A 19,243-nucleotide genomic window follows, 5' to 3' on the forward strand; every position below is an offset into this window, starting at 1 on the left:
ATATATATATATATATATATATGTATATATGTATATGTATATGTATATATGTTATGTCTTTCATGTTTCTATTAATCAGTTCTTTCTCAAGGTGGATTTTCACAAGTTATTCTTCAGATATTAATTCTATAGGTAAATATAGTATTCTCTTGATTCTACTCATTTTAATCTTCAGTATTTCATATAGGTCTTTCCAAGTTGTTGTTGTTTTTTAAATTAACCTGTTGGGCTGCTAGGTAGCTAGTGGAAAGAAAGACAAGTCTTGAAATAGGAGGTACTGCGTTCAAATTTTAGCTCAGACTGAGTGACACAGAACAAGTCACTTAAGGATTAGACAATCCTTAACACTCTACTGCCTTGGAACCAAAACTTAGTATTAATTCTAAGACAGAAGATAAGGTTGTTTTTTAAAAATTAATCCACTCATCTTTTCTTATGGCGCAATAGTATTCCATCACATTTGTATACCACAATTTGTCCATCCATTCCTGAACATCCCCTTGATTTCCAGTTATTTGTCACCACACAGAGAACTGCTATAAATATTTTAGAACATACAGGTTATTTTCCTTTTTAACTGATCTCCTTGGGAAACAGACCCAGTAGTGGTATTTTATGGGATTTAAGGGTATACACAGTTTCATAATTCTGTGGGCATAATTCCAAATTGCTGTCCAAAATAATTGGATCAATTCTCAGTTCCACCAACAATGTATTAGAATCCCATTTTTCCACACCCCCTCCAACATTGGTCATTTTCCCCTTTTTTTCCATTTTAGCCAATCTGATAGGTTTGAGATGACATCTCAGGATTGTTTTAATTTGCTTTCCTCCAATCAATAATGATTTAGGACCAATATAGCCTTCAAAAATTAACCTCTAATTTTGCCTCAGATAATTTTTCATTTATGTGCACTGAAAAATTAATATCATCTCCTTATAAGATCATAAAAGATAAATTCACTGATGTTAATAGGAGAAATATTTCTAGATAGAATATAGATGTAAGCATATAAACACATATAAAATACTTAGGAAAATAGCTAAATGTAAGGATTCCTTCCTGTTTTACATATGAGGAAACTGAGACAAACAATTAAGTGATTTGCTCAGGACTACAAAGCAAGTAAGTGAGTATAAAAATGTAAAAACAAAATATAGTGACTTTATCAGCAAATCTCTTCTCTCTCTCTCTCTCTCTCTGTCTCTCTGTCTCTCTCTGTCTCTGTGTGTGTGTGTGTGTGTGTGTGTGTGTGTGTGTGTGTGTGTGTGTGTGTGTGTCTCCCCTCCTCCCGCCACCCTTCTCTTGTTTGTTATATAGGCAACTATATAGAGCAATGGATATGGAGTCAGGAAGACTTGAATACAAATCTAGCCTCAGACACTTACCTGCTCTGTGATCCTGGACAAATCACTTAACCTCTATCTACCTTGGTTATTTCATCTGTAAAATAGGATTTATAATAGTACCTACCTCTATGAAATGAAATAATTTTTATGAAGTGCTTTGCAAACTGTTATTATTCCATACATCTCCCCCACTACCACCAAAAAAACCCATTCAGTTTATATAAAGATGTAACTGGCACAACAGAAAGAGCAATGACTTTTGAATAAGAGGACTGAAGTTCAAATCCCACCTCTGATGCTTATGATCATAATATGATCTTATGATCACTTGCTCTTTGAGGGTCACAGTTTCTCATTTGTAAAATGAAAAGGCTGGATCAAGTAGACTCAGAGATCCCTTACAGTTCTAACACAGTAATATTAAGGAAGATTCAATTAAAATAAACAAACACTAATAAAAAGCAAATTGTCACTTTTTAAGGGCAGCTAGGGGGCACAGTGGATGGTGTGCCAGGTTTGGAGTCAGGAAGACTCATATTCATCAGCTCAAAACCATCTCAGACACTTACTAGCTTTGTAGCCCTGAGCAAATCACTTAATTGTTTGCCTCAGTTTCCTCATATGTAAAATGAACTAGAAAAGGAAATGGAAAACCACTCTAGATCTTTGCCAAGAAAATCCCAAATGGAGTCATGAAGTGACTCAACAATGACTGAACCACAAAAGTCACCTTTTACAAACAACACCTCCAAAATTAGAGCAAAAAGTTAGTGGAGATATCCCATTCTTAACCACTATGCTATAATTAGCTCTGTGCTTTTGGATGTGAAGAGCTGCCCCCTTTCAGGCTTCCTATCTAGTAGGTGTGAAACAAAGCATTCACAGCCACTCTAGCCTCTAAGTTCCTTATCTCAAGTTATCCTTAATTACCAGCAGACTTTTTCATGTCCTGGAATTTCTAAAAAATTCCCATTCATTGTCATTAGAAGTCTCTTTGATAATTAAAGAAAAAAAGTTGTACCCTGTTGAAACTTAGAGAATTTCTAGGAAAGTCTTTCTGGGTAATTCTCCATCCCCCCACCCCCACCCCCAGGTGGTGACGTTACCTAGTGTGAAAATGAGCCCATAAGGTTAATGACTTCATGCAAGGTCTAGAGTCACTAAGCCTTATTACTATTGCTAGTATGTGATCTAAGTAATAGATAATTTTTATTGTGAGATTACAATAACCATGCCATGCCATGCCATGATGGATAGAGAGAGCTGGCAATGGAGCCAAGAAGACCTGGCAAGCCTGGAAGAACAGGAAGACAAACCATATGGGCAAATCATTTAGCTTCTCAATCCCCAGGCAATTCTCTAAGGCTGAAAATTGTAGAGTAAATGCTATACTGCATTGGTAAAAGGAATTTCCTCACCCAGAATTCCTTTTACCAAAAAATTACAAGTCTGGGCAAAAGAAACAAACTCCCCAAATGCTAAGTGTAGTGCATCTTTGTAATTAACCTACCAGGTTTTGCCAGCCTGTTTTATGAAATATATATTAATAGGGCAGCTGGGTGTTATAGTGGAGAGAGTGCCACCCTGCAGTCTTGAGAGACTCATCTTCATGAATTCAAATATGACCTCAGACACTTACTATTGGTGTAATCCTGGACAAATTATTTAACCTGGTTGGCCTCATTTTCTTCATTTGTAAAATAAGCTGGAGAAGAAAATGGTAAATTGTAAATGGTAAGTAAAATAATGCCAAGAAAACTCCAAATGGAATCACAAAGAGTCAGACAATGTGGAAATGACTGAACAACAACAAATATATTTACTAACCCAGAATTATTTTTTAATTTTCTAGGTTAGTAAATGTATGCAATTAATAAAGTATAAACTGCCCAACAACATAAAGGTATTAATTTCCACCATTATTAAATGGCCATTTTACTTTGTATTTTTTCATAAAAGAAGAACTTTTCCTTTCTGTGAAAACAACCAAGTTCTCGTCTAATATCAAAGGAACTTTGCCCAATAGTTCAAGTACTTCACAGCAGCTCTGTGGCACTGATAGACACACCATCAGTCGTTTAGTGTAAAAGTGATGGAACACAATTACAGCTGTCAGGAGCTCTGCTTGACATCATTTCACATATAAGCTTTGGTGCAATTGGTACAAGACACTAAATCAGACAGACAGCAAAATGAAAGAGCATCAGCAATAAGCTGCACCTTTAAATAGCTCAATTATGTCTTTCCATCTCTTATTGTCACAATTATTTGCAATATAGCTCAGCTAAAAAGCTCCCCACCAAACACTGTTTGGTCAGGGCTGTAAGTACAATTGGGTAGAAATCTTTTCAAAGAACCACCATAGTTGACTATGTTGTAATTAAAGGGTGCTGATCTTCTTAGCAAAAACATTTAGGTCATAAGGAGCAAATCCCCAATGCTATTACATGAGTCCCTGTTGAGGATTTCCCCCCAAGATGACACTATTCCTCTCAATCTTCCTACCCATGAATGTAGGCAGTACAATTGGATGATACAGTAAATGACAAGGTAATCTTGCTGCATAGAATTAAACTGCCTCTCCTCTTTTTTAAAATGAAATTATCCTGATTCTAAACATTCGTATCTAGAGAGAACAATCCAAGGAGGAGAGTTTCCCTATGCCTTTGGAAGTTTCTCTGCACAAAACATTTTCAAGTTACAATTTATAGAGTTCAAGAACAAAGACAAGTTCCATAATAATCTAACCATAGTGTCAGAGTTCAGGTTAAAAATTCACTTAACAGTTTTTCTTCTTCAAAACTAGCTATAATCATTGAAAATGTCCCAGAATTTTGGAGGATGTTTCCCTAATTGATTAAATTCAAATAAGTCAAATCAACAAGCAGGTATTAAGAGCTTATAACATGCCAGGATAAGTGCTGGGTATATTAAAAAAAAACCCCACAAAACCCAAGTCTCTGTCTTTAAGAAGCTCTTAATCTGGGGAATTAGATGGTTCAGGGGATTGAGAGCCAGGCCTAGAGGGAGGTCCTGGGTTCAAATATGGTCTCAGACACTTCCTAGCTGTGTGACCCTGGGCAATTCACTTAACCCCCATTGCCTAGTCTTTACCACTCTTCTGCCTTGGAACCAATACACAGTATTGATTCTAAAAGAGAAGTTGAAGCTTTTAAAAAAAGAAGCAGCAGCTTATAATCTGGGGAAGGCAATATGCAAACAACCACATGTATACTAGATGTATATAGAAGACAAGTCATAGCTTTCATTAAATTAAGGTATTTCCACTGGCTGGTTACCATCCTAATCCATTTTCTATAAGCTTAGAGCTTAAAATTTTTCATCCAATTTTCTCTCAGAAAGTGAGCAGGGCTTTGGGGAGAATGACACAAAAGGTTTCAGTTAAGAACATTGTTGGAGAATGTATAGTTAAGGAAAAACTGTCAGGCATTCCTCATTCAGATTAGAACCCATCATCAGACCAAAGCACTATCCTGCTGTTTTAATGTAATGTATAAATAACTTAAGGTGAAAATGGAAGGGAGCTCAGTCTATTTCCATACTACTTAATGGCAGAAGCAAGTTTGGAACCCTAGCCCCCTGGCTCCCAAACACGACTTTTTCCCCCCTCTTAGCACCCAAATTGTTTCTCTGAACGAAATAAATGTTTTGCAGATTCATTTTCCTTTTTTAAAAAATGCATGGCATTTCCCCCTTACCATTCTATCATGTTTATAATGATCCTGGAAATAAAGCTGAAAGCATTTGGGAGAAACAGCTAATTGGGGCACCCCTGAATCTCTGGAGCAGTAACAGTCAGCAACTCTAGGGTCAGGATGGAGACAGGTTAAGGAATTCCCCTTTCGATGGGGCAATAAGCTGTTCACACAGGTGATGGAGGGGACTGACACTAGAGCTCTCAGTGTCCTACAGGATAATTGGAGGGGTCGCCTCAGCGGCCACCTGCTCTCTTAAGATCTCCCTTCGTTAAAACTATAAGGAATTTATTTGAGTGGACAGGAAGAATCCCTCTGTTAGAAATGCTAATAACCTTTGAGTTTCCTCCCTTCAACCTAAACATCCTAGGAGATCTCAGGATTAGGGGAGAGATTCTTGGAACAACAGGTAGACCATAGACAAATCTATGAAATGCATGTTCTCACTTTCACTATCTTTTTTTTTTAACCTTCTTTGGAGGCATCTAGTTATACAATATGTAGAGTGTTGGGCCCGAAGACAGGAAAATCTGAGTTCATATATGGCCACAGACACTTTGTGTGACACTAGATGAGCCATTTAACCTGTTTCCTTTAGGTTCCTCAAATATAACGGGGATGATAATAGCACCTACTTTCTAGGATCAATGTGTGAAGCTCTAGCACGATGCTTGACACACCATAGGCATGATTCCCCCCCCCTTCTATCTTCTTTATTCCCTGCAAAAGGTCCCAGTGACCCCATATTGCCTCCCTAGATGCTCAGGACCCCCCCAGATACCTCCTCTAAACCTTTCTCCTCTGCCCAGTGTTCGAGATCTTTCTCTACACTCTTCTTATTCAAATTTACCTTTCGGGAGCCCCATTCATTGCCTTAGAGATCTTCTGGATGGGTATTGGCTGATCTGAGAGATGAATCTGTATGAATATGCTACTTTCCCAGGTGACATATCTACATTTTTGCCCTTAGTGTCAAGAAGTGGCTTTAATTGACTATTTTATGGGAGAGATGAGGCAATACCTGTAGCATGACTTAATTAAGTCATACCGCCTGGGTGGCTTTCTACTTATTTGGCCCTGCCTGCCATCTCCTGCTCACTTAACTGATTAGGTAGGGAGTCTCATAATAGCCCACACAGCTAAATAGCCTATCTATCTACATGACTATAAAGAATCATTTTGTCAGTAAATTCTTCCTCCAATACAAGAGAATAAATGAACCAATTTGAATGAAATATTTTTATGAAATGCTTCATGAAGAACCTGTTCAGATATGAAAAGACCATTAGGCCCAGCTGTATGTCCTGGTTTATTCTCAGCCAAATCAAGCACCTCCATTTTGTGTTATACATAATGTATTAAATTACTTATCTTATGTGCGTGCTAATTTCCATTTTTTATAGACTACAGGCATGAAATCAACTCTCATTAGAGTTTATATGAACAAATAAACAGGCCAATAATTCTTTCAACATTTCTATGAAATATGGCTGATGAGGAATTGACATTCAGGCAAAGAGATCAAATCATTGCTTCTCCTAGGACTAGATGGGCTAACATTTTTGAGGGCTAGAAGAACAGGTCCATTGTCAAGCATCTTTGAAAAATTGTGGAATAGAAATTGGTCCTGATCAATGACACATGTAAAACCCAGTGGAATTGCTTGCTGAATACAGGAGGGGGAGTAGGAGGAGAGGAGGGAAAGAACATGAATCATGTAACCATGGGAAAATGTTCTAAATTAATGAAATAAAATTTTTCAAATAAAAAAAATATGGAGAAACAAAGATCAGAAGCAGTAGTACTTGGAAAAGGCAAATGGCCCAATTAAAAAAAAGTGGGAGAAGAAAATAAATTCCAGAAAATATAAACTGGTAAAATTGATTTTGATTATTGGCAAAATCCTAGAACATTGTATGCAAGAGATTAACCATCTCTTGTAAACATTTAGAAAAGAAAATGGTGATCCCAAAGGTCCAACAGGACTTCATTAAGAATGAGTCATGCCAGACTAATCCTATTTCCTTTTTTGATATGTTTCCTAGATGGTAGATTAGAAAAACTGATGTAGGTACAATTTGCTTAGATTTTATCAAAGTGTTTTAAAAAGTTTTTCAGGCTATGGTTATGGAAAAGATGTAGATATGTATGGAATAAAAGATAGAACAATGAGATGGATTCAGAATTAATGGGATGATAGACCCTATGATTAGTGATTAAAATGATTTGATGTTAATTTGCAGGATGTTCTACAGGGAGTTTTTCAGGGATCTATGCTTGGCTATGTGCTAGAATTTATCAGTGATTTGGAGGAAAATGTAGAAAAAATACTTATCAAATGTTAGATGACTCAAAGTAGAATTGGTAGCAGAGTTTGTTAGCATCAGATGACAGTCCAGTTTCAAAATACTTTCTTGCTTGAATAAAATCTTTATGAAGTGGGTAAAATTTTAAAAAAATTTTATTACTGTATTTTTTATTACATACTTTTACAGATTACTCTCACTTAGTAAGAGGCATTTTATAACAAAGCAAAATAGTTAAGTAAAAATAATAACATAGTAACATAATCTAAAAGTACATGAAATGTTTCTCATCTGTAACACCCTCCTTCTATTAAAAAATTACAGAAACCTATTGTCTCTCTTGCTTAAACCCCCAAAAATGAAAACAAAAACAAATTGATTGTAATAAATATGCATACTCAAGCAAAACAAATTCTCTCACTGCTTGTACACACTGAAAAAAATATACATATCTTATTCAGCACTCTAAATCCATTACCTCTCTTTAATGAACAGTATGTTTCATCAATAATCCTTTGGAATCATAAATCATCATTGTATTGATTTTAGTTCTTAAAGTTTCTAAAAAAATTTTTTTAATATTACTGTATAGATTGTTCTCCTGATTCTACCTTTTAAAAAAATCCTTAAAATTCTTCATTTGCATAATATTGATGTAATAGTGTGTTCTTTTGGTTTCAATTACTTCATTTATAAGTTCAGATAAAGGTTTTTAGGTTTTTTGGAAATCATATTATTGCTCATTTCTTATAATATAACTATCACATTCTGGTAGTACAGTTTTTTCAGCCATCCTTTAATTAATAGGTATTCCCTTATTTTCTATGGTTTTGTCACCACAATAAAAGCTGCTATAAATATTTTGTACCTAAAAGACCTTGTCCCCTTTTTTGATCTCCTTTGACTGTACTCACAGTGGTATAGCTGTATCAAAGGGCATACATTCTTTAGTAATTTTCTGTGTATAATTCTAAATTGCTTTCTTTTTTAAAACCCTCACCTTTTGCCTTAGAATCAAGATTGTATATTTGTTCTAAGGCAGAATAGTGGTAAGGGCTAGGCAATAGGAATTAAGAGACTTACCCAAGGCCCCACAGCTAAGAGATGTCTGAATCTGGATTTGAACACAGGACCATCTCTAAACCTGGCTCTCAATCCATTGAGCCACTTAGCTGCCCCCTTTAAATTACTTTCCAGAATAATTGTAATCATTTCCAAGTTCCATGATAGTGGATCAATAAGCCTGTTTCCCACAACTCTTTCAACAATTATAATTTTCTTTTTGAGTCATCTTTGTCAATCTAATTGGAGTGAGGTGGAATACCAGAAAAGCTTTAATTTGTATTTCTATAATTAGTAGTGATTTGGAGCATTTTATATATGGCTATACACAGCCTGGTTGTCTTCCATTTAGAGGTATTTGTTTATTTCCTTAGGCTATTTGTCACCTAAGGAATAGCTTTTTTTTTTCTTACTAAGTGAGGGAAATCAAATATGTATAAGTATAAAGTCTTAATCTTAGGTTCAAAAACTAAATTTCATAGGTATAACAATATATGATACACTAGAACCAATTTTTTAAATAAGATCTGGGGGTTTTAATGAAGTTGAAGTTTAATATCAGTTAACATTATATGTGGCACTCAAAAAAGTTAATATCATCTTGGGCTGCATTAAGAGCAGGATCATTTCCATAAAATAGTCCTCCTATACTCTGCCCTAGTGAACCCACAACTGGAATGTTATATTTAAGTTAGGGTGTCATATTTTATTTTTTTATTTTTTAGAATATTTTTCCATGGTTACATGATTCATGTTCTTTCCCTCTCCCTCAACCCCCATTGACTCCCCGTAGTCAATGCACAATTCCACTGGGGTTTTACAGATATCATTGATCAAGACCTATTTCCATATTATTTATAATTGTACTAGGGTGATCGTTTAGCATCTACATCCCCAATAATATCCCCATCAATCCATGTGTTCATGCAGTTGTTTTTCTTCTGTGTTTCTACTTCCACAGTTTTTCCTCTGAATATGGATAGCGTTCTTTCTCATAAGTCCCTCTGAATTATTCTGGATCATTGCACTGCTGCTAGTAGGGAAGTCTGTTATGTTCAACTGTACCACAGTGTATCAGTCTTTGTGTATAATGTTCTCCTGGTTCTGCTTCTTGCACTCTGCATCAATTCCTGGAGGTTGTTCCAGTTCACATGGAATTCCTACAGTTCATTTTTCCTTATAGCACAATAGTATTCCATCACCAACAGATACCACAATTTGTTCAGTCATTCCCCAATTGGAGGACATTCTCTCATTTTCCATTTTTTTGCCACCACAAAGAGTGCGGCTATAAATTTTTTTGTACAAGTCATTTTCCCTATCATCTTTTTGGGTATAAACTCAGCAGTGTTATGGCTGGATCAAAGGGCAGGCAGTCTTTTAAAGTCCTTTGGGCGTAGTTCCAAATTGCCATCCAGAATGGTCGGATCAATTCACAACTCCACCAGCAATGCATTAATGTCCCAATTTTGCTATATCCCCTCCAACATATATTACATTCCTTTGCTGTCATGTTAGCTAATCTGCTAGGTGTGAGGTGGTAACACAGAGTTGTTTTGATTTGCATTTCTCTAATTATAAGAGATTTAGAACACTTTTTCATGTGCTTATTGATAGTTTTGATTTCTTTATTTGAAAATTGTCTATTTATGTCCCTTGCCCATTTATCAATTGGGGAATAGCCTAATTTTTTGTAAATTGATTTAGCTCCTTATATATTTGAGTAATTAGACCTTTGTCAGAGTTTTTTGTTAAAAAGATTTTTCCCAATTTGTTGATTCCCTTCTAATTTTGCTTGCATTGGTTTTGTTTGTACAAAAAACTTTTTTATTTAATGTAATCAAAATTATTTATTTTACATTTTGTAATTTTTTCTAACTCTTGCTTGGTTTTAAAATCTTTCCTTTCCCAAAGATCTGACAAGTATACTATTCTATGTTCACCTAATAGAGTGTCCTTCTTTATATTCAAGTCATTCATCCATTCTGAATTAATCTTGGTGTAGGGTGTGAGACATTGATCTAAACCTAATCTCTCCCATACTGTTTTCCAATTTTCCCAGCAGTTTTTGTCAAATAGTGGGTTTTTGTCCCAAAAGCTAGGATCTTTGGGTTTATCATACACTGTCTTGCTGAGGTCACTTACCTCAAGTCTATTCCACTGATCCTCCCTTCTGTCTCTTCGCCAGTACCATATTGTTTTGATGACCACTGTTTTATAGTATAGTTTAAGATCTGGTACTGCTAGGCCACCTTCCTTCACATGTTTTTTTTTTCATTATTTCCCTTGATATTCTTGATCTTTTATTCTTCCAAATGAACTTTGTTATAGTTTTTTCTAATTCAGTGAAAAAGTTTCTTGGTAGTTTGATAGGTATAGCACTAAATAAGTGAATTAATTTGGGTAGGATGATCATTTTTATTATGTTAGCTCGACCTACCCATGAGAAATCAATGTTTTTCCAATTGTTTAGATCTAGTTTTAATTGTGAGGAAGTGTTTTATAGTTGTGTTTGTATAATTCCTGTGTTTGTCTTGGCAGATAGATTCCTAAGTATTTTATATTGTTTAGGGTGATTTTAAATGGAATTTCTCTTTCTAACTGTTGCTGCTAAGATGTGTTGGAAATATATAGAAATGCTGATGATTTATAGGGTGTCATTTTAGAAAGGACACTGAAATGGTAGAGACCAACCAGAGAAGAATAACTATCATGGTATAGGGCCTTGAGTTCATGCCATGTGAAAACAGTTCAAAGGAACTGGTAGTGTTGAGCCTGAAAAGTCTTAGAAAAGAGTCATGATAATTCTCTTCAAGTATTTTAGGGGTTGTTCTGTGGTAGAATTAGACTTGGGATGGTTGGCCCTATGAGATAGAACAAGGAGCAATGATCCAATGATCCAGAAGTCTGAAATAGGTAAATTTAGGCTTGATGGAAGGAAAAAAACTTACAAGAAAGTTATATCAAGGTAGAAAGACCCACCTTTGGAGGTAGTGGCTTTCCCTTCTTCAGAGGCATTTAGACATACAACAAAAGCTGTATAGTCACTTATTGGGTATAAATGCTGGAGAAGGAATTCTTCTTCAAATATGGACTCAACTAAATGGTCCCTGAGATACCTTTCAACTCTAAAATTTTTAATTTCTGTGAGAAATAGGAAACAGATAGGAAATAGGTAGTTCCATTAATGTGTAATATTTAAGCAATATGAAAAGCAATATAAAAAAATTTCATTTTTTGTTTTATGAATGCAAAATCAATCATTTAGAATAAATTATATTAGTGATTGAACTTACCTGGTAAAAATTAGATTGTTTCTAAAAAATAAGGTGAGATTTCCTCCCATAAAACACTATGAAGATTCTGAATCATATATATACCTTCTCTTATAAATAAGAAATCATATAAGGTTTTTAAACAAGAAAGTGAATATGGAAAGCAGTGTTTGCATGGTCATATGCATGATGGATTAGAAGAAGAAATAAGTTCCAAGAATACCAGTTCTTCGTATTCTTCAAACATGTCATCTTAATTGTCTTGATGTGTAGGTTCAGATCTGTGTTATTCCCATTATAGTAAAACTTTTAGATGTTCCCTATTGCTCATAGGATCATAAACTAAACTCCTTTGCTTCACCTTGTGTCCCTAAACAACATGCCTACACCATTCCCATCTAGTTACATATAACCACTAGATTAATTGTTCTCTTTGCCCACATTCCAAGCCAACTATTCTCAGATCTCATTTTAAAGTCTCCCACATTTGGTTGGGCTAACCCCATGCAGGATCACAAAGGGTAATGTATAAGGAAATGGCTTTGTAAAGCACTATTTAAGCAGCTCTTATTCTTTAAGTATATATGATTTTCTTAGGGTTGGCAGCCCCATCACTGACCCTGGTGGTCTTAGAGAATTGCTCTGGCTAGTATCTTCTTCACTCTGTGGCCAGCCCTACTGATGAGTCTGTTGTTATTACCTAAGTCCAAATCCAGAGAACCCATCATACTAAAGCAACTAGATCAGGTTCCGTACTGTCATAGACCTAAGAGATTGACTACTTCAACTCTCTTGTTTTCTAGGTGGAGGAATCAAGTCACAGAAATATGAAGTCGCTTGCCCAAGGTCACACTAGGATAATAGGTTAAGATTAGGTGGCTCAGTAGATAGAGCACTAGGCTTGGATTCAGGAGGACCTGGGTTTAAGTCTGACCTCAAACATTTCTTAACTGTGTGACCCTGGGCAACTCATTTAACCTCAATTGTCTAGCCATTGCTGTTCTTCTGTCTTAAAATTGATACCGACAGAAGGTAAAGGTTAAAAAAAAAGTTAATGGAATATAATTTAAGGATTAGAGATCTACTTCTTTCCCAAATATTTTTTCTTTAGAACTTGCCTGAAATGATGGATGCCATTTCTTTAAAGCAGATATTCTTAACCCAGGACTTTGAATTTAAAAATATTTTATAACTATTTCAATAGAATTTATTTCTTTTGTAATCTTAGGCATTTATTTTATTCTCCATAATGGAAAATACTCTTCAAATTAGAAAGGGGGATTATAGTTGAAGGTAATTGATGAGAAAGGAAGAAAGCATCTAAACATTTTAAAATAAGGATGAATTTCTTAACCCAAGTGAATAATACTGCAGGTACCCCAGGATGTGATCTTGGGACCATTGTCAATAATTGTTGAGAAATCATGGCCTCCAAAGAGAGTGATAAGAAAATTATAGATTAGAAAAATTTATCCTGACTTTTATTTAAACAGGGAAATAGTGGATACTGGAAGTTGCAGGTTGGCAGGAGTGACATCAATCTCTAAAAAATTCTCCAACAGAGTATTTAATAGATGGTTTGTGAGCCTCATGGAATTATAGTGAAGATTACTAGTGAGGAGCTATTGAGAGTTCCCAAAGGACATCTTATAACAAATTAACTTGCCTTTAAAAATTGGATAGTAACTAAACCAGTAGCACAGATATTTGGCATCTTTATTTCAAGAGGTCATTTGACAGAATCCTTCATGATGTCCTGGGTAAGATAAACATGAACTAGAGAATCATACACTTCAGTGGATATATACCTAATTGTGTTAGTGTGAACTTAAAGGAAAGTGTCTAGTGCCATGTTGTAGGGCCCAGTCTTAAATCACATTTTAAAAAATATCAACATGTGTAGGTAGCATATTTATCAAATATACAGATGACATAAAACTGGAAAGGGCTGCAAATATGATGAAAGATATAATTAGGATTTTTAAAGGATTTCAAAAATAGACTAATCAAGATAAAATTGATACAGTGAACGTTAATAAAGTTGGAGAAATTGAACAAGTATTTATTAAGCTCCTCCTGTGTGCTAGGCTCTTGTGCCTAGAAAAATGTAAATTCTCAAAACTGGTTTTAAAAAATCTCAACCAAACTAAATATATAAAAGACATGATTTACTTGGAAGTGGTGTAAAAGAGAGAGATAAGTTTAAGTTGGCTTCTAAATCCATATAAGCTACAATGATAGATTGTATTATTGACTGAACCATAATAACAACAAAAATTTTCCTGGGGCGAAATCAGAGAACCCAAGGTAAGCACTTTCTGCAGTTAGTACTTTTCTTTCCCCCAGTCATGTGTATTAGACAATATGGGTTTCCAGGCCCAATAACTTGCTGTGGATGGCTTTTCTTTATCAAAGAGATGCATAATGAAAATGGAAATGTTTTATTCCATTTGTTTGAGTTCAGACAAGGAAGATCTGTGCCCACCAGGTTGCTAGTGCCATAAGACAATGCCCTAGGTGCTCACCACAAGCAATGGCTTTGATTCTTAGAAATATAACATTCAGAATAATGAAGGCAATAGTCCTCTGCTCCAATAGCATCTGGAATATTGCATTCACTTCTGGGTGCCACACTTTAAGGACACTGACATACATGAGTACATCCTAAGGCAGGGATCCAGAATGAGAAAGGATCTAGGAACCATGTCTTATTGAAGAGCAGAGAAAGAACTTGCAAAAGTAGACATAGATTTGTATTTCTAATTTACAAAAAAAATTTTTTCATTCACCATATTATAATGATTGATGTCGAAGCCAGAGATGTTAGTGCTGTGTGTTTATTAGAACTTAGACAGCATTCATTTACTAACCCAGAAGTTCTCTTTTACACTTTTCTAGTCAGTACTCAAATACAGCTGAATCATCCCCTGTCTAACAACTCCTTGGCTCTGGGTGTGCATGCTAGTGAGGTTCTCTCATTCCCTCAAGATATCTTTGAATTAGCTTTGGAGGATATTTTGAGAGAGGGGTTGTGCCTGAGTATTTCATTATTAGGTGCTGCCTTCAGGATAATGATTTTATTCTCAGCACTCAGGGCAGTGAATCTGTTTAGAAATTAGACTTGTCATTTCTAAAATATGCTTCTTCCTACTTCAATACTCCATGAAGAGGCTCTAGCCATATTTTAAAATGACAGTTAAGTGGATTCTTGGAAGAGTACATTTTCTCCCAGAATTCTTTACGGTGAACAAACACTGAACAAAGCTATAGCATGCATCCACAAAAGTCCTTTCAAGAGTCAACTTATATGGGTTAGGTCCAATCTTGGAGCAGCTTTTATTAAACAGCACAAAAAAAATGCGGATATGCAAAAGACCCATGTTAGATCATAAACAATATAGAAAATTCATAAAGGATTAACAATAGCCCATAAATAATTCATATAGTCCTATTTCTTCTTCAGGGATTTCTACTTTTTCTACAGAGTCCCAAAGTCTTTCACACTCAGCACCTGCCCATGGCACTGAGAACCCCCCCTCAGAAGACAAGAGAATTTGAAACTGCTAGATAGGCAACACCCTGGCATTCCACTGAAGCCCTCCTTAATCCCACATGGCCCCATATAAACATCCACCTCATGTACTATTCTTAGGGTTTGGACTTCCCTCAAAGGGAAATGCCCATGGCCATGTTAACCAGGCAGCCTCCCTTCTTGCCACTGGACCTATCGCCTGAACAACTCCTAAGAGCAGAGTGCAGAGTCTAGATTACTTTTTTCTCCATATAATTCCTGTTCCTTGCTACTACTGCTCCTCCCAGTTGTGGAGGTCACACAAGTGGTCTTCCTTCACAAAGAAAGGTGCCTCTTCTTTTGTTAGAAGACCAGATCTCCAGACTCTCAGACTTGGGATTGCTAGAGAGGTAGTTAGTACTCAGGGACTCTGCCAAAAAGTTCTGGTTCAGAAACAGTTGTTTTTCAGGACTTTTCCCCTTGCGCCATATAAGTTTGATTTTTCCTTTTATGTCTAGGAGAGCATCTATGGCCAACAGGATTATTCTGAGGTGAAAAGAATGACTCTCTGGCTTTTAGAAGCCTCTTAATAATGGATAGAGCTTCCATATACTTCTCAAAAAGCAATTGATATAATCAGAAATAAAGTACTTCTAGCTATGTGTCTCATTTAAACTTTTGAGGTTTCTGCCTTGCCTGCAGTCTCTTTACTCACATTTGGGGATAGCCCACAGGAATGTACAAGTAACACCTGGACTGAATGACCATGTAATGGACAGGGATCTTCTCTATATAATGTTTATTTTACAAATGGCATAAAGTAAGAGAACCATATCTGAGTTGTGACTTTTAGGCCCAGAATTTAAACTCAATCTATAAGGGGAAATTATTTTCTCTCCCTCCCTACTGGGCTTATACATTCTATTTCCACCTTTTATTTAGGGAAGAAAGAACTTCTATAGTTTAAGACAAAAAGTCATTAATTCTATTTTTACCTCAACTCTCACCATGAACATTCATTTATTTATTTTAAAGTCATGTTTAGAGAGTATGTTGAACTTTTGAGTAGATGCTCTGGGACTGCCAAAGATTTAGAAGGGAAGGTCACTTCCTCAGAAGAAATTTGAAATTTGGTTCAGGACAAAAGAACTCTCAAATGTTCTTGGGAGGCATAAAGCACTATGTGTCTGATGGTATCTGTCGCTTTTCTTCTGTTAGGGTCTTTGAGAAGTATATGGAGGCTTCTATCCGTGATCAATGAGACTTCTAAAACCTGGAGAGCCATTCTTTTCATCTAAGGGTAATCCTGCTGGGCATGGATGCTCTTCTAGACATAAAAGGGAACATCAAACTCACTTGGCCCAATTAGGAGACAAGTGAAAAAAAACAAAAGTAAATGCCTGATAATTTAATATATGCTAAGGAAGGCTAGAGAAGGGCAGGAACAGAGTAATTAAGTCCAATACTTTGAATATAACACATTCTCCATAAATGCTCTTTGAGTGAAATTGATTAAAGTGAGATACCTAGAATGAGGAAAGGCTTGTTCAAATAGGATCTTTAAGCTAACATTGGACATGTAGTAGAGAAAGGTGGAAAGGCATTGTAGGCAGAGGGACCTGCACAAGTTTTAGTATATACTGTGATAGATATTAAATGGCTCACTGGATTGAGTGCTAGGCCTGGAGTCAGGAAGACTTATCTTCCTGAATTCAAATTTGACACTTACTAGCTATATGATGCTGGATGAGTCATTTAACTCCACTTGCCTTAGTTTCCTCATCTGTGAAATGAACTTGAAGAAGGAAATGGCAAATAATTTTAGTATCTTTGCCAAGGAAATTCCAAATGAGGCCACAAAGAGTCAGATACTACTGAAACGACTGAACAACAGAAAATGATAGATACTGAATAGAAATGTGTAATAAACAAGTTATAGATAGTCATTATTTGTGTCTGTGTTCTCTTATTGCAGCTCATAGCATATTTCTAGATCATAGGATAGGAAGGCAAATTGCAAAAGTCAAGATAATTTATACCTAAAAGGCTGACAACACTTAAAATTGCCTTTCCTGAAGGAGTCAGATTTTGAAGGGTAAAGGGATGAGAGAATGATAGTGAGCTAGGACAGTAGAATCATGAGAATTATGGGCTGGAAGGGAGCTCAAAGAACGTTAAATCACCACCTCATTTTCAGTATGACAGAAATGAGGTTCAGAAAGTAGGTTAAAGTGACTAACCCAAAGCTATGGAGTCAGTTAATGGCAAAACTGAGAGTAGAATCCAAGGCCACTGACCCCCAATCTAAATATCTTTCCTTTCTTCCATTTAAAGGAATATTTTCACTTGAGAAGACCTTGGTCCACTTTGGGTCAAATTAGTATTTCCTTAGCCTTGGAGGGAGGATTCAAACAATTAAAGAAACCACTTTGTATGAAGGTTTCTCCTGATGAGTCTTGACATTTTCTTCAAACTATTAACTTTCTCAAGTTGTTTTTCCTCTGGCAATTGAGCTTTATGCTAGCTGGTCTGTGTCTGGGGTAAAAGATTCATGAAAAACTTATGGCTTTATTTTTCTCTTCTCTCTGAAGGAACAAGAACCAGAGGCAGCTATTTCAATTCACAGAAAAGCAGAGGAGGACCAGTTTCCCCAGGAGGCATCATGTTCAGCCAAAGAGGATTCCCTACAGCCTCTGCTCCTCTCTGAAGAAGGGCCCTCAGGAGATGAATCTGATTGTGCCTCCCCAGATGATATCTCCTTACCTCCACTTCCAGGAAGCCCTGAATCAAACCTCTTGCAATCTGAAATGGAATTTGAGGAGCTGCCCATCCAGGATGCTCAGAACTTGCACATCAGCTCCTACAACCTACAAATGAAGATCAATGCTAGGGATCCAAAAGAGACCCACAAAGCAGGTCCATCAGCACCTGTCACTTTTATTTCTAATTGCTGGGGAGAAGCAGCTTCAAGCCCAGATGAGAGGCCTTTATCTCTTGCCCCAGGACACTGCCCCAAATTCAAAGCTGATGCCCCTTTAACTGCCCTGGAATTCCTGGAAACGGAACCTACCTTCAGAAAAATCAGTGCTAGACCTCCAGAGAGCATGACAAGTAAAGTGCATGAAATGTGTTTGCAACAGTGCCATCAAGTTCACAAAAGCACGCTCGAAACCCAGGAGCAATTGCATGATAATAATAACTTTACTAAAACCCAGGATAGACTGCATGCTAACCCTGACGCATTCCCAGGTCTCCTGTTTCAGTCAGACACCATCAGAAGCTCCCAGGTCACCCGAGAAGAGATTAAAAGTACATCAGAAAAGAACAGCCGGGTCAGCCTAGCTGGTCAGGCGCCTAACTTCTCCAGGCTCCTGTCTAATGTCACAGTCATGGAAGGTTCTCCAGTGACTTTGGAAGTTGAAGTAACAGGATTTCCAGAGCCTACTTTGACCTGGTGGGTAGCTTATAATGAAAAACAGTGAGTCACAATGAATTAAAAATCCCTGAGAACAGTAGTTCTATGGGCACTAACTTGAAGGTTTAGGGTGATTTGATGACTATCCTTCTACCACACAGTTCTGCATGGTCCAAACTCACACTATACCCCAAACACAATGTTTCCAGTAACAGCATGGCTAGAAAACTTATTGGGGGAGGGAGGCGGGGAACACCATATAAAATAATAATTCCAGAGGCAGCTTTTTTCCTTTTTTTTCTTATTCTTTTTACAGCATAATATTCCATACTTCTAAATGTTATGTTTTGACTAATTCTCTCCCATCATCTGCCACCTGTCTACTTCTACAAACATGGAAATGCCTTGGTTTAACATCTGCTATTTAAGGGGGGAGGGTGAATGTAAACTTAGAGTATTTTCTCCTTTTCCTTCATTTCCTTCTTTCTCCCTTCTGTTCAACACATTACACATGCTGTATACCCTTTGTTAGATTTTGTTATTTTATTTTGTTTTTATATTATTAAGATTCTTAAAATTGTTTCTCTCATGTGAAAGGTAGATTATAA

The 19,243-nt window shown here is 36.3% G+C and overlaps 1 protein-coding gene across 1 annotated transcript in view; it reads left to right on the forward strand.

Moving 5' to 3' along the window:
• Positions 1–19,243, forward strand: part of CCDC141 (coiled-coil domain containing 141) — a 280,596-nt gene that overhangs the window by 259,557 nt on the left and 1,796 nt on the right. Inside the window, exons 21-22 of the mRNA XM_044669079.1 lie at positions 15,739–15,771; positions 17,812–18,674. Of these exons, the coding sequence (XP_044525014.1) occupies positions 15,739–15,771; positions 17,812–18,674 (896 nt within the window). The remainder of the gene's footprint in view (positions 1–15,738; positions 15,772–17,811; positions 18,675–19,243) is intronic.

This window comes from Gracilinanus agilis, chromosome 3, assembly GCF_016433145.1.
Source record: "Gracilinanus agilis isolate LMUSP501 chromosome 3, AgileGrace, whole genome shotgun sequence".
Lineage (NCBI taxonomy): Eukaryota > Metazoa > Chordata > Mammalia > Didelphimorphia > Didelphidae > Gracilinanus > Gracilinanus agilis.